A 16,093-nucleotide genomic window follows, 5' to 3' on the forward strand; every position below is an offset into this window, starting at 1 on the left:
AGGTGCATCAACATCATCTTGAAAATACGCCACAAGCTGATCTCTGTCAACCTTGCAAAGACCCACACACCTGAGAGATTAATTTTCTGCATTTTAATGAAGGATAGAAATGGGCGTTTTTCAGATCAGTGGTGGTAAATGAAATCAAATCTAGGAAGATTACTCTCTGGGAATAACGACACCAGGTGTTCTATTAAAAACAGTATCAAAAAAGTATTGTAATATCCAACCTGCCATTGCCAGTTGACATTATAAAATACTCTATGCCCAAATACCCAATCTGTTTGTGGATCCCTCTCAAAAAACGATCGCATTTCTAAACTAATATGAAAACCTAAAATGTCTAAATGGTGTATTTAGTATAAATGGATAAAAACTTTTCCATGTATTCTCAGTTTTATTTTTTCATGGTTCACAGCATTAGTTTGAAAGACAAATTGTAAAAGGTCAGAAAAAATACAACTGAATGCAAAACAAACCAAGTCCAAGAAGCTGGCATTCCAGAGTACAGGCAAAAGGCAGCCCTCATTTCCAAGATAAAACAAAACCATTTATTGCATTACTCTTTTTCAGAGAAAATAACCGGCAAGGAAATGAGAAGTGAAGAGAGAAATGCAGAACTGCAAAACAGAAGAAAATAAAGTGGGATGGAAAAGGAGGTTATTACTCACTCTCCAGAAGCTAAAAGATGTTACAGGGAGATCCTACTCTCCCTGTAACTACCCAGCAAGAACCTCTTCTTTCAAATGATTCCCTTAAAGGCTGCATTATCTTTTACCTGACTCAATCATGCAACTCAGAGTATGCAGCTTTCATATGGGTGCTATACAATTCCTACACAGGCCTCAAAATATCTCTGTATCTCTTTATTTTTAAATCTTGTGATATTAAAACAAATGCTGATATTTAAGGGGAAAAACATGCTGTGACCGAGTTAGTGACTTCTGAACCCTAGGAAACGGCAGTGTAGCTGTGAGTGAGAAGTCTGGAAGTAGGTGAAACAGCAGGAGCATTGACCCAACCAAAGCTGTCCCCCACATGCTTTTCAGAGCGTGACTTATCAAAGTAAGCAAGGGCTTTTAAGAACAAGCTTATTTACATACGTTTTGGCTTATAGCACTGTGGCTGGGGAAGTGATCCAACAAACTTGAGGCATAGGGAGTGGAAATCAGTGTTGCTGTACAAGGAACATTTGCAGTTATTATTTTCTCATCCTTCCTTGGAAAATAAACAAACATTGATACATGTAAAATCAGCTTTCAAACTATAGATCAAAAGCCTAAATGCAAACTTTACCCCATCTTTCCCAACACAATGCAAGTAATAGCCAATTCATCCAAGGTAAGGCTCAGCCTCCCCATTCATGCTGGACAATGTGTTTTTCCATTCTCTCACTCTTTTCCCTGTGCAGAAAGGAAAGGCTTTCTATTCCTATTCACATTTGTCTTTCCTCTTTCTATCCCCATGACTCCTGTATCTTTTTCACTCCTAAAGAAGTGTTGTTATGTGCAAATAAGACATCAAGCCTTTAAATACTGTGAAAATGAAGTCTCAAAATGTCTATATGTCATGTGTCATGCTGATCACACCTCTCATTTTACCACATTTTACGTAGAGTTGACTCTTCGGCTCTTTTTTTTTAAACCTGTCATTTAACACAGTAAATATTTTGATAAGAATTTTACAGCAATAGCCTCTTTCCTGCTGAAAAAATAAAAGTAATTAGCGTGATGGAGGGTTTCCTGCTTAATTGCTGCTGTATAGAGTGGAAACTACAAGCAGGATTACGATTTATCAAAATCATGAAACAAACGACAGAATTACGGCCTTCATATAGAAGTCTCTAATCCTAAATCAGAGGGTATCTGTGGATATTTTGTAGACGTAGAGTTTCTTCAATACCTCCCAGAAAAGTAATTTCCTAAGTATAAGCTCAGTGCTTATTCCAGCACAAGATGCTGTATTTAGTTGAATTTTTTCAATTCAGAATATCAAAACCTCAACTGTGAAACAGTTTTTATCTGGGAAAAATTAGAGGCAAAGGGACAAAAAGATAAGAAGATACCCTGCAGTAAACAGAGTTTTAAAAGGCAAGAAACAACAGGAGAGACAAAAGCAGCCCAAAATGCAACACAAGAGAAAGGGAAGGAAGAAACAAAGCCAGAATAACACTACCTTTTCCAAAATGCAGATAGATCAACAGCATATACATGACAAATATCTTCTCATTAAAGACAGAGAAGCTATGAGCCAAACCACCGATTCACAAGTCAGGATGCATAACGGCAATTACTAAAATCTACCATACAACAAAATATAAAACAATTGAGGGAAATAAGAACAGGAAAGTAGTTCTACTCTGTGTAACTTAAGGAAGAATTTGGCAGATCCTGGCTCTGTTCAAGTCAGTCCACGTTTCCCCAGCAGAGCTCAGCCATGGGAACTGGAAACCAGTGAGCTGCTTGCAAGTGCCGGATGCTCCCACAGTAAAGATGAGTTTGTTTTAGCAAACTCATATGGGAGAACTAAGAAGAAATAAGAAAAGGTAATTCCTTTGCCTCTCGACTGGTGCAGTTGTCTGGTAGGAAACAACCAATCAAATAAACCAAACCCTCCCCACACTGAAAAGTGAACCTTCATGGGTATAAACACAAGGTAAAAAATTACTCCACAGCTGTCCAAGGGAAGGGGTTGTTTTCATCCAGACTAACTGAGACCAGCCGGGTTGGAATATACAAATGCATACTAGCAGCAGTGCCAAATGTATCTCACAAGAGGAATTTACAAAGGAAGGTTTCCTCACGCTAATGAGCTGTGGCCAGCCCAAACATGTCCAGTGTTACATAGGACTGTCCTGCAACATTTTGGTGAAAAGGAGGTAAGACAGTGGACTGGCTTTTGGGTTCACTCTTACTGTGTTCTGGCAAGTTGTCAGAAATAAGAAATTCTCTTGTTTTAACAGAATTTTTAAGGTATGGATTGAACAGTGCTTTTTCACTGAGATCTTCCAGCTTTAAAACTTCATGATCATTTTCTTCATTTTTAATTGAAGTGTGTTGAGATCCACATACACCATCTTCCATCATTTCTATGCATTGGATTTCCTTCACTGGTATTAAGGTTGAATGCATTTGACTTCTGATATCTTCATCAGTAATTATATAAGGTATGGATGGTGAAAAACATTTATCAACTTCAATTTCTGTATCATACAGTATCTTTTTCTCTCTATTAATCATGCTTTTTGTATTAATATCAGTACATGCAGAAATATGGTTTTCACAGTTCATTAGTAGTGATCCTTCCTGACTGTCTTCAGGAAAACAATGTTCCAAAACACTTACATCTTCAAAGTCTATGGTTTTAGCCTCAGTTGTTACTACCTTCAAAAATGAATTATTCTGTCAGTGCAAAGAGATAAATTGGAAAGTTATATAAGGATAGATCATGTATTAGTTTATTTTTTTAATACATAAAATATTGCCTTTTGAGCTCTGCTTGACTCAATTTTAAAAGTGCATTAATAAAAGAGTTCATGTGCGCTTCAGCTGAGACGCAGTTATTTGTGAATAAGTACTAAAAATGACAATCTTATCCTGTCTATTCATTAAACACTTTCATATTATGTTTTCAGTGCTCAATAAAATAAGGAGTTTCAAAGGAAGGCTCAGAAGTAGGCTTAGGCTGTTTCTGTCTTTTCCAGTCTAACCATCCATTCTTTAGACAGAAGTTTAAATCCCATTCTCCATAGATGACACTATCTATGTAGACTTGATCAACTTCATTCAAATAAACATCAAAACTTTATTTAGGAATAAATATCCAACAATAAATAAGACTGAAATGTTTGTACTATAATATACCAAATCTTATCACATTACCCTGTATTTTTTGTGGAAAAGGGAGGAGGTACCCTGGTGTGGGAATCTGACCAGGTAGACTCAATAAGCTGAGCAAATTTAATTGACTTGATTTATTAAATCATGTCTACTGATCACTTACTTATAACTTTGAAACATTATTTCTCGTTATCATGTAAGAATTATATGAATTTACTTTATAAAGATGTACCTCTTCTATCAGTTTGAAATTCAGTTAAAAGCATTTCATAGCACTTAAACAGAAGAATGAAACTCAACAGGATTTTTTATTTAGTCATAAAAAGTCAAAGAAGGACTTCTCTCCACTTGAACCCTTTTTTAATACATGAAATTGCAATAATTACCACAGATGCATCAAGAGGCCATTCCACTGCAATGCTCTCTGCAGGATTGGGTATATCAGGCCAGCAAGCCTTTTTAAACCTATCATTGAGAAACAAAGGTTAGTCAAATGATGAAAGAAATAGATTATTAAAAAACAAATCTCCAGAAATCCCAGACACTGCTAAAATATCAAACTTTCACAAAGGAAGTCTTTCCTATATTAACACAATCTTTTCTTTTTCACTATAATAGTTTTCCCTCACATTAATTTCTATTAAAAAAGATCTCAGAAAGTAAAACTTTTGGGTCACAGAGACATTGCATAAAAATTACTAATGCACAAAGGTTATTTTATTTTATTATATAGTAGATCAAATACTACCATGCCAAAATAAGGCTGTATACAAAACCTGTTGTGATTACATTTCAGTATAGTTCTTCAGCAAAAAGCCAATTCAGGTAAGCTTTGCTCTAGGAAAGTGGCCCTAGCACTACACCGTATTAGAGCTACTCTGGGTTCTTATGTTAACAGCAGATAAATGACGCTAACTGACACTGTAGCTTATAGCTGTGCAATGGAGTAGTAAACAGGAAAGCAATTAATCACTCATTGACTCTGGCTGTACGTGTAAGTGAATGAGAACCAGGCCATAGCTTGACTTTTCATATTGATATGAATATATGCATACACAAGAATATAAACACTCAACTACATCTCAAATTATTCTCCAGAATCAAAACATAGTTCCTTACTACTGTAAAAATTCAGAATACACAACACAGTTGACTATGTAAAAGAGCTGGAAGTTATGCTTACTACTTCAGCTATGCTTATTACCTGATGTTTTGCATGGCCACAATCTTGGTTCTGGTATCTTAGAATACCCCAAAATAGTTTAGATTTTTAACCTTCTTATTAAGCTTCATCCAAACAACCCAGTCACTTTTCATGCTAAAGAAAAGCACATCTTATAACCTTAACAAATCCTGTTATAACATCCCATGCTCTTAGGAAGCAATTTAAAATCTGGAATGGGACACCTGTGATAGTATATTGAAGGATTATGAATCATGTATAGATAGGGATCCATACCAATGGATCAAGCATTCAAATGTTTGATTTCAGGTGATGTAATTTCTAGTTTCTTCGACTGTTTTACAGTCCAGGGGAAGTGACACAAACTAACAGAAGTATTAATGTAGCTAAGATAAGCAACAGAGGTTTTGTGATATGTGTTCTACTGGTGTACTAGCAGATGTATTATGAGCACTTGGAAAACGATATTTTGGCGTTATTAACTCTTCACTAACTGGTTTAAAGTATGCTCCCCTCACTTGATTGACGATGGAACTGCAAATGGCATATAGCATTTTCCACAAATTGATACAGGTGATATATAAATCTGCTTCTCCTATTTCTTTTTTTCTAATTTACTACACTTTTGAAAATTGATATTCATTTTTGGACTACAACACATTAACTGCAGTTACAAAATAACCTGTATGCTTATTTATTTGTTACTCCAATTGCTTGCTTTCTTAATTTGACATTGGTTTGGAATCCAACAAAATCATTTGTAAGAGATATAAAATTTTCCCTTTTACAAGTTAAAACTAACTGATTGCATTCAGTTTTAGAAGGTAGAAAATGTACTCACGCATGTTTTTTCAAAATGCATGCTATCCAAAGGCCTAGCAGAACCAACATGCTTAATCCAACAGGCAGAGCAATGAAAATAACATCTTCCTTATCTTTAGAGGAGAGGGGAAAAAAAAAACCAACACCACAGATGTTTATAGTTCCTTCAAGTATTGCCTTAAGACAGCTAATGTTCAACATCCAAGACACCTAATTACACAGTTCTAAAATGTTATGTCGAAACTAGCCAAAGTTATTCAGAATACTGTATGGTACTCAATGCAGGATGTGTCAAAAGATGAATATTTTTAATCCAACCTGTCACAGTTATTGAACCAGAAAAGCAGCTCATAATGAGACTTCCCAGGATATCTCAGGAACAGATATATTGAATTTTAAAATTTCCTTTATTTAACAGAGTCACACAATAATTCAGATTGGAGAGGATATCTGTAGGTGACCTCATCCAACTTTGAAACAGGAATCAGGTTGCTTCGGATCATACCAAGCCAATCTTTGAAAGTCACCTAGAATGAAGAGTCTACACCTCTCTGGGTACCTTTTGTTTTAGAATCACCTATAACTGCCATATAATGCCACTTCTACCCATTACTACAAAATAAATAGTAAATTCAATGCAGGAGATATAGATAGGTTTTAAATACACAAAAACCAGTGCACAGATTTCTAAGCTGGCTTCCAAGCACCTCCTAGAGGTAGATACTGACAGCAATAAAGACCAGACCTCAGCATAGTCTACCTTACTTTGTATTTGACTAGGAAACTAGCAGATGACTTTACAGACAAAAAATAAATCAGCTTTGAGGCCCATAGCAAGTTTAAAGATAGTTCATGCACTTTTTTACATTTCAGTTTGGCCACCACCATGAACATTTATGTAGGTATTGAAAGCATTCTTCCAAAAGGAGAAGCGAGGAACCGTCTGAACTTCTAACCCACAGCAGTCATACCGACCTCCATGGTAAAATCTGGCTAGAACACTTAAGAGATTATCTCCCCACATGCAATGGCCACAACCTGTGGCCTTACTGCTTAAGCTTGTATAGCAGAAGAGATGAAATGCAATGCCTGCCTATTCTAAATCTAGTATCTCAGATGGAAATGTCTGCTTTTTATTAAACTGTTAGGCACGCCATCACATAACTGACAGAATGACAGCTCCCACAAACATCTATAGTATTTCACAGCTTTACTGGAAACAAGATTTTGTGTTTTGATTTCTAGTCTTGAGGTTTTATCCTGTGAGATGTCAGTGAAACTGAGTTAAATTCAGCTAGCGTTGGTAATTCTTCCTGTTTTGCTAAACACTAATAAAATAAACTAAAAAGAAAAAAAAAGAAAAAGAAATAAACAAATGCCTAAACAAAAATGTTCTGTATTTCCTACTTCCAAACCTGTTTTTAAAATAGTAGTAATGAACCAGGAATATTACTTACTGAATTTCAAAGTCTTGAAGGTTTTTGGCTCCCCACTGGTTCCACCAGCTTCATTGCTTGCCATGATATAGACAGTATATTGTGTATTAGGCTGTAATGACTTCAGTCTGTATTGCAGAACATCAGCGTTCACTGTTTTATCTTTTTAGGAGAAGATTTATGTCAATAAACACACAAAATAGTACTATATCAGGGAACCATACACTTATTTAGCACCTTTTACAATGATACAGAGTATTTTAAAGACAACTTGAAATACAAAGCAACCTTGTCAGTCCTTTGAGAGAGAAAAATTACTAAGTAATGTTTATGTTTATCAAAGCTACTTAAAAATTTCGAGGAAAAAAAATTAACCATATGTATTTACTTTTAAAAATAATTACACATTTTTTTGTTGATATTGAAGATAGGCAAAGTATGGTTTCCTGTAGTTTATTTTATCATTGCAAACAGTGCTTTGAGATCTTTATTTCCTGAAACCTAAGCTCAGAAATTAAGAACATAAAATAGTTTCTGCAGCTCATTAAATTTAACCATATTTCTAGGACATGTATTTAGACGCTGATCATCCAAAACGATGCAATCTATCAGCACTGGGTTATCACCCCAAAAATGTCAGAGGAAAGCCAAAATCAACAGGAATTTTTTTCCAAGTTTCAAATGCTTTTCTGAATAGAACTCAACACTTCCAATACCTTCTCCATTACTGGAATTAGTATGATGTGCTTCACTTTCCAATTCATTTAAGCAGATCATATATCATAACATTCTATGTATATAAACAGTATTAAAAGCACATTCATTTTATGAAATTTAAGTCACTGAAGTTCTATTCTTATCAAAAAGATGTCAAAAAGACATCAGAGAAGCCTCAAAAAACAGCAGTACAGTAAGTTTTTGTCATTTAAATTTAATTCCTTTGAGTTGCTATTTAAAACTAAATTCTTAAAGAATCTAATCTGAACCCCTAAAGTGGGCACAGTCTGCTTTACTAAGCAGAAGTAATACAGATATACATGGCTTCATAACATGAGGCTGCATGTCTTAAGGATGACCCTGAACAAAGCAGTCAACATTAAATTGCTCAGAAACCAATAATGGCAGGAGAAGTTGCATATAGAGGACTGAATCTGACAGAAATAATGAGCTTCCTCTTTCTAATTTAAAATTTACCAAGAATACCCTTGCCCTGGCTCCAAACTGGGTATCCAGAAGCAACTGAAGACATCAAAACACTTATAAGTTTGACATCTTTTTTCAAAAAAAATGTTATGTCAGGTGTCTGCTAACAGTGATGTCTAAGACAAAGCAGGAAAATGAGCCATTTCTGAAGCACTGAATGATCCAACAGCATTCTTCATGAACTATACAGGAAGAACAAATTTAGGTCACCAAACATCTCTTGTAAAAGATTCTGATGAGATTTAGGCTAGAGAATTTCTGAATAGATAGATAGGAATATACTGACACCTTATATGGATACTATACCTGAGATCGGAGATTGAGAATATGCTCAAAAAGTTATGCTGTCAGCTTCCAGATCACAAAAGCAATACCAAGCATAGAAAATCAAGCACATTTGAAAACATAAATCTAAAAACTGTGTCCAAAGAAACTATTTCTTGGCAGCATATTTCAGCTTCTTGACTATCATTTGTTGTTTTGCTTTTATTATGAAACTGACTGTAAAAAACACTATTACTAGAAAATTTCCACCATACTCTTCCAGAAGCTGTGAGCTTGGGAAAGGCGTTCTTCCAAGGACATTCATGGAATTTATAAATTCACCGAACCCTCATGAGGTTCAAATTCATGAATCTGCACAGGACCTATAACTCTCCAATGTATTTTAGCTCCATTTCAGCTCCTCTACTTCTGTCATTAGTTTTTCCATTAGCTTCAGAGGTGTGTCATGGTGGAAGAGAGATCTGACGATGGAGGGAGACTAGTACTTATGCAAAAGGTGAAAACAGCAAGTATCATCTGGCACATAATACTCTCTAATTTGGCATACTCGTGCAAATTTGATTTTTTTTTTTTTTTTTTACTGTTAATGGATAACAATCTGCAAAAAGCCTCTTATTTTCCATCCTGGTCTGGAAATGGAGGAATGATACCATTGCCATACACTGACTACACTTATCGCATGGAAATTTATCAGATTTGCATCTGAGAAGCAGAAAGGACAATGTGCTCAACAGTCATGGCCGTAGTACCATGGGTAGTACAACATTAACAGTAAAAAAGATTGAGAGCAAGCAGTGCCGTACAAAATAAATTCAGAACAAAGAAACTGAGCAAGAACACAATGTGTAGTATTAAAGCAGGGACTATTCACTAGAATATTCCTTTCAATTAAACCTAAAAAAAAAAAAAAATTAAAAAATTAGCCTTTATGTAAACCACATTTTAATACTAGTATTTTCAGACATATTTGTAACATACAGTAAGAAAGTGTGCTAATAACTACGAAAATAGCTATCTTCAGACAGCAGATTGTCATAACCTTGTTGAAAGAATTGCTGTTTAACGTATACTTACTCAATTCTTTTCCATCTTCAGGTTTATAAAATATTGTATAGTTACTGATAAATCCATTTCTTTTATCCTTTGAAATCTCCTTCCATTTTATTGTAACTTCATTTTTTCCTGGAATGCCTGTGTCAGCTACAGGTCCTTCTGATGGCTCTACACAGAAGCATTATAGATTAAAAAAAAAAAAAAGTAGTAAAATAGTCTAAGTACCAGTGTTACCCATCCGTGTTACTTCACACATACCAGTAACATTAGCAGCAAGACATGTACAAGTAAATGTGTCATCTTAATGGTCTGATATAGCCCTTAACTTTTTTCACCCTCTTTAATGTGTGATTTTTTCTGGTAATACTTCCTTTCATCTATCCTAGCATTTGCATAGTTCTCAGTGTTACTGCATCTGAATACCTTGAGATCATTAAAAAGCTCTATCCTTACAACATCACCGATTGATCAAGAGGTAAAACATCCTTATGCACTCACAGGGAACTCAGGTGCAAGGTCACCATGTATGCAAAATGTCTCTGGCTGAGCTGAGATTTAGCTGGGGTCTCCAGCATCCCCTAGTCTTTTCCCATTACATTAGGCTAAGTCTACTTATACAATACAGCCTCACATGCATTGCTTGTCCTGAACCCAGGACAGAAGTTACTGTACATGACACTTCAAAGCAAGAGTTCTCCGTGCTTCAGTTTTAAAACAAATATCTTCTTTCCCATTCTCTGACAACTTTTAGTATTGTCACACCTCTCTAGAAAGAGGAAAGCACTTGAAACAAAGTTCTAATTGTGCTAGTAAGTATTACTCAAACATACAATACTCTATCACCTCCTCCTGGTAACTAATGATGTTTAGTGGTGCTTTGTACTATGTGTGCATGCACACTTGCATAGACCTATATATGCACACACACAGAAATTGACATTTTCACCTGAAATCTTAAAATTACATTCTTACAGCTGGCTGTACGAATCGCTGAATTCACATTAAACTTTTACAAATAAAGAAACCTTCCCCTCACACACAATATCATTCACAGTTTCTACCCAAACAGTAAACATCCTGGTTTCTTGCCAAGTTTTATGTGCAGGACTGTAAATATTCTGTTACATTATAAATTTTTTCTAAAAAAGGAAGCTTTTCAAACCATCATTTTTTCCATGAGTAGAAAATTTCCTCATATATTAAAACTGATAAATGCTGCCAAGCATTAAAATCAAGTCTAATTATATACCTAAATAAACTGTAACATTTAAGAGATAGCCACTTTAAAATGTTTGTAGCTATGCTCTTTCCAAGCGCTTTGTATGCAGTACATAAACTTTACAACGAATGAGTAGATTCAAGCAGCAGTGTGTATCAGAAGATACACATGTGTTTTACTGAACAATTCAGTAGCTGATCTATGAATAGAAATCAGGAAGCCTGAATCCTGGGGTTTTTTCAGCATCTGTATCTCTCGTTCAGAAATGCCAGTTCCAAATTACTCAAAGATAATACACCCTGAAAGACAGACTACAACACACATTTCACAACATTATTACTTTAAAATACATACTTTTCTCTTGAATATAAGTTTGCATGGAATATGGAGCTGCTACTTTATTTCCACAGAGAGGATACACTGAGATGTTATAGCATACAAACGGTTTAAAATTTTCTGTAAAGGAAAAGAAGGAATGTTGAAATACAATTCTCTATGTAAGATTAACACAATGAATAGAGTAAATTACAGCGCAGTTCTAAATACACTGTTACAGACCTCTATATTCCTTCAACATTTTAGCAAGCACGATACATATTTATTGCCTCAAATGCTCATTACTGTCCCTAACACACTGAATTTTAGTTAGTAGTATTCATAACAGCACTTGGCTTCTGTCTCATTTTTCAACTAGAAATTTGAATGAGTAATTATACCTCAGCATTATTCAGTTTCTCTATAGGAAGCAACTTACTCATCTCGTAACAGTCTAAGGTTTTGGATGGTTTTTATTTTCAAATAACCAGTATGAAATGATACTTCCAGGAGTATTTCTAATTTCACATATCTTTAAGCTAACTGCTCTGCAGAAGAAAGTTTTGTTTCATGCATCAAACAGCTTAAAAGGCACAATGGAGCCCCAGCTCTTAACTCTACGTTGATGTTCCAGTTATGCCAACTGCAGATCTGCCTCTAAGCAGCTTGACTCAAAAGTACAATTGTACAAGTGAAATGTCTGCTGTATGATTTTATATGTTTCAAGATATAGTTTGAGCTTCTGGAAACGATGTTTTGAACTCTGAACGATCCAGCAGCCAAGTAACCAACAGGGTGCAACCCTACTTACAAGAAACTCTGATCAGCTCTGAGAGGATACATCGGTAGCTTTACACCTCATGGGGTGAAACTAGTGTAAAGGGTTTCCTGAACTGTTCATCCTCAAGATCTGCAGCTTATTCAGTGAGAATACAGCTATCGACAGATGCCTGTATTTTATCAGTTCTCTGTTGCTTTTTCAGTCTCTGACACCTGTTATCGCCCAGCAGCAGCTGTGATGGTCCAGAGATCATCCTTAAAATAGTTCTGCAAAAGAATGCCAGAACTAGGCCTGATTAAGAGTAAATCTGAATTCCTCTTGAAATTTCTAATGTGACTTGCGCTTAGGGTAAACAAAGATCTCCTAATAATGCCGAGGAGGAAAGTTGGGGGTTTTATATATTGAGAACAGCTATAAACAGCCTTTACTCCACACAGTAAATTGCTGAACTACACAACTTTCAGCATATGACTCTACTCACCCATCTCTGTTCAATGCGTAATTAACTGTTCTTGAATTCTACTTCAAGTGAATTTTTTTCTGATTTGTTTTACTGTAGCATAGAAACAGTATTTGAAACACTGTTGCCTAAGCCTGTAAGATGAATTTCATGGGCAAGCTAGTTATACTCATCACTAATGAACCAAGTGTTCCTTTTCACTTTAGAAAATGCAGGGTGCTTATTTTCTGAAAACTTTGAAAACACCATCTTGCATACTGCATGAAAATTTAAGAGAGTTAAAATTGCCACAAATTATATGCAAAGATACCAATAAAGCATGTAGTAATACTGTCACTTTTTAAAATGGTCTTAGGAAAGCTGGATGAGTTCATCCTTGCTTGTTCTTTCTGGTCTACCCATAAATAAATACACATAAATACGTATCTATAAGTACATTGTTAACAGCTGTAACTGATAAATGAACGTACTTTTGTTAGTTTTCCAGTTTGTAGAATTTGATACATATTGCCATGATCTACTAAAAGGATCTGTCTCCAATTCCTCATACCACTCAACTACATACTCATTTACTTCTGGTTCGAAGGCTACCCATTCCACAACCACTTCTTCATTTGTCGTAAAGGTCCTCAATGTTTCAATAATCTGAGAAGCTAAAAATTCAACAGAAAATGTCATCAATTCTATCTTCATAAAAACTGCAGCAAGAAAATTACTCACAGCAATCTGAGATTGCTCCTTTAGAAGAGTATGGGACTTAGTCAAGGGTTTTTTAAAAAAAAAATTTTAAAGTTACTTTATACCTGTGTTCACATGCAGGTACTCAAAATACTTTAAGCATGTAAGAATTGTTACAATGAACAAGGGGAGGAGAAATTGAGGATATGATACTTAAGGAGATTTACACATACAGAAGGAGATTTACACATACAGAATCAAAGACCAGTCTTTCCTCTAGGATCTGAATTTCACAGATTGTAAAATTTTACAAACCAATTTTAGAGGTAGTGTAGATAAGCAAGTTTTGATTGAGAATATGAAGGCAATAGCAAAACAGTAAATCAAGTCAGCAAGGTCATGAATGACAGTGAAGCAAAAGTGAACCATCAACCTGCAGAACAGAGGTAATGAAAGTCTGAGTGAAAACCCACCCTGGCAAAGAAGACTTTATGAAGCAGAAGGAAAAGATATGTATGTAGGGAAAAAAAAAGGCATGTCACAGCATGGAAAAATCAGGAAAACATTTATTGTGGAATACGTAAGTGTATAGAGATGTAGCCAGCCAACTTGACGACAAGATGACTTCACACCTACATATCCAGTTTTCTGATTAGAAGTGAAATTTGACTGAGCAGTTCCTGGGGAACACTTGCATTTGTTTCATGAACAACTGATGTGTGAGAAGATCTTTTGGATCATGGGTAAGCAGAAGGATGTTGCAATACAGGGCTTACAGAGATACAAGAATTAAACGTAAGAGCCAAAGAACACAACTGTTGTGCTAGAGCAGACCATCTTCCCGACCCTGGCAGTAGGTGGGATGGGTTACTTGGGGAATGCACAGGAAATGAGAATAAACACAGTGTTTCTATCTCTGCTTCCACTGAGGCATCTTAGGAACTTGTATTAAACACATCTTTGAACGATGTTGTTAAATGCACTGCAATAATGCCCTGTGGTAACCAACTTTACGACCTAGTAGAGGGATGAGACAGAACTAGGTAGGACTCTATAAATTTATTTGGAGGCCCAGGGCTAAAAAAAACAGGCAAAAAACAAAAAGCATCCAGAAAGTGATAAAATAGAAATTCTAATAAGATATCAGAAAGTGCTGATATCTTAACATCTCAAAACAAAAACCTCAACAACTATCACCCATAACAAAAGTATGATATGCAATAGCAAAATAAGACAACCAGATAATATTGTTCTACTAAAAAGTAATGGACTACACAGCTTTGTACATAATACATATATATATACGACAAAAGTCCTTAGTACAACTTCGCTTCCGCTATAACAGAACTTAAACAGATGTCAGGAAGATTTTTTTTCTTTTCTTTTTTTTTTTTTTCTAATGAGAGAAGTGTATCAAAACATTGAGAAATCTTACATCTTTCGTCAGCGGATGGAATCCTCAAAACAGCTTCAGGAGAATTTCCAGCAGAGTTATAGGCAGTAACAGATATTATATATGCCTCTTCATTTAAAAGTAAAATCACCTTCTCATTGGAAGAGATGTTTGTCATTTTAAGTGCAGCATTGTTTTCTGGAAAATACTGTATTTTGTAGCCTAGAATTCTCCCAGAAGGTGGAAAGTTGTTTAATGGCTATTACAAAAATAAGCAGTAGTCAGTATTTCACAGTATTATTTGTATAAACAAATCTATATACTGTATTAAAAATCAAATTACAAAATGATTATACTATATTTAGAAAAGCAAAGTATTTTCTTCAGTCCCATCTTCAGGACAGTGAGCTGCAACAATTTCATTGAAGGAAAGGTTCAAAAGTCAAATACTGAGATAAGAAACACAAGGAGCCTCTGGTCACTCTACTAGATTAAAGTTAATTTAAACACAGCTTTGGTAAGCTGTATTATTTAAGAGCAGTTGCAAGAACTTTCAATCAGATTTTCCAGTGACCTGAACTAAATTAAACCCTTCCTTTCTGCACAGATTACAAAACTCTATCTACTGTTCAGTAAAGAAAAAAAAAAAAGTCTTTTCAATTCTGACTCAGTTCAGTGAGGCTTTTTCCTGATGGCAGCAAAACCCCCTGGCAGTTTTATGTCCTACAACACTAAAATACTTCAACACAACATGAAGGACTTGAGGGTGTTGGTCAATGAGAAACTGAACATGAGCAAGCTTCAGTGTGCGCTCGCAGCCCAGAAACCAACTGTGTCTTGGGCTGCATCAAAAGAAGCGTGACCAGCAGGCTGAAGGAGGTGATCCTGCCCCTCTACTCTGCTCTCGTGAGACCCCACTCAGAGCACTGTGCGCAGTTCTGGTGTCCTCAACATAAGAAGGACATGGAGCTGTTGGAGCAAGTCCAGAGGAGGCCACAAGGATGATCAGGGGCTGGAGCACCTCTCAGATGAAGACAGGGTGAGAAAGTTGGGGCTGTTCAGCCTGCAGAAGAGAAGCTGCATGGAGACCTCATAGCAACCTTCCAGTATCTGAAGGGGGCCTACAAGGATGCCGGAGAGGGACTCTTCATCAGGGACTGTAGTGATAGGACAAGGGGTAACGGGTTCAAACTTAAACAGGGGAAGTTCAGGTTGGATATAAGGAAGAAGTTCTTTACTGTGAGGCTGGTGAGGCACTGGCACAGGTTACCCAAGGAAGTTGTGAATGCTCCAACCCTGGCAGTGTTCAAGGCCAGGCTGGACAGAGCCTTGGTGACATGGTCTAGTGTGAAGCATCCCTGCCTACAGCAGGGGGTTGGAACGAGGTGATCTTAAGGTCCTTTCCATCCCAAACCATTCTATGATT

General features: G+C 36.0%; 1 protein-coding gene across 1 annotated transcript in view; it reads right to left on the bottom strand.

Annotated features, from left to right (window-relative positions):
* Nucleotides 1–374: 374 nt before the first annotated feature.
* The window catches only part of IL31RA (interleukin 31 receptor A), a 34,465-nt gene continuing 18,746 nt past the window's right edge, over nucleotides 375–16,093 (bottom strand). The window contains exons 11-18 of the mRNA XM_030470637.1: nucleotides 14,710–14,926; nucleotides 13,067–13,249; nucleotides 11,395–11,496; nucleotides 9,843–9,989; nucleotides 7,302–7,442; nucleotides 5,864–5,957; nucleotides 4,226–4,304; nucleotides 375–3,401 (exon numbers count right to left, since the gene is read on the bottom strand). Coding sequence (XP_030326497.1) covers nucleotides 2,805–3,401; nucleotides 4,226–4,304; nucleotides 5,864–5,957; nucleotides 7,302–7,442; nucleotides 9,843–9,989; nucleotides 11,395–11,496; nucleotides 13,067–13,249; nucleotides 14,710–14,926 — 1,560 coding nt within the window. The 3' untranslated portion in view covers nucleotides 375–2,804. The remainder of the gene's footprint in view (nucleotides 3,402–4,225; nucleotides 4,305–5,863; nucleotides 5,958–7,301; nucleotides 7,443–9,842; nucleotides 9,990–11,394; nucleotides 11,497–13,066; nucleotides 13,250–14,709; nucleotides 14,927–16,093) is intronic.

The sequence above is a fragment of the Strigops habroptila genome, chromosome Z, assembly GCF_004027225.2.
Source record: "Strigops habroptila isolate Jane chromosome Z, bStrHab1.2.pri, whole genome shotgun sequence".
In the NCBI taxonomy this organism is placed as follows: Eukaryota; Metazoa; Chordata; class Aves; order Psittaciformes; family Psittacidae; genus Strigops; species Strigops habroptila.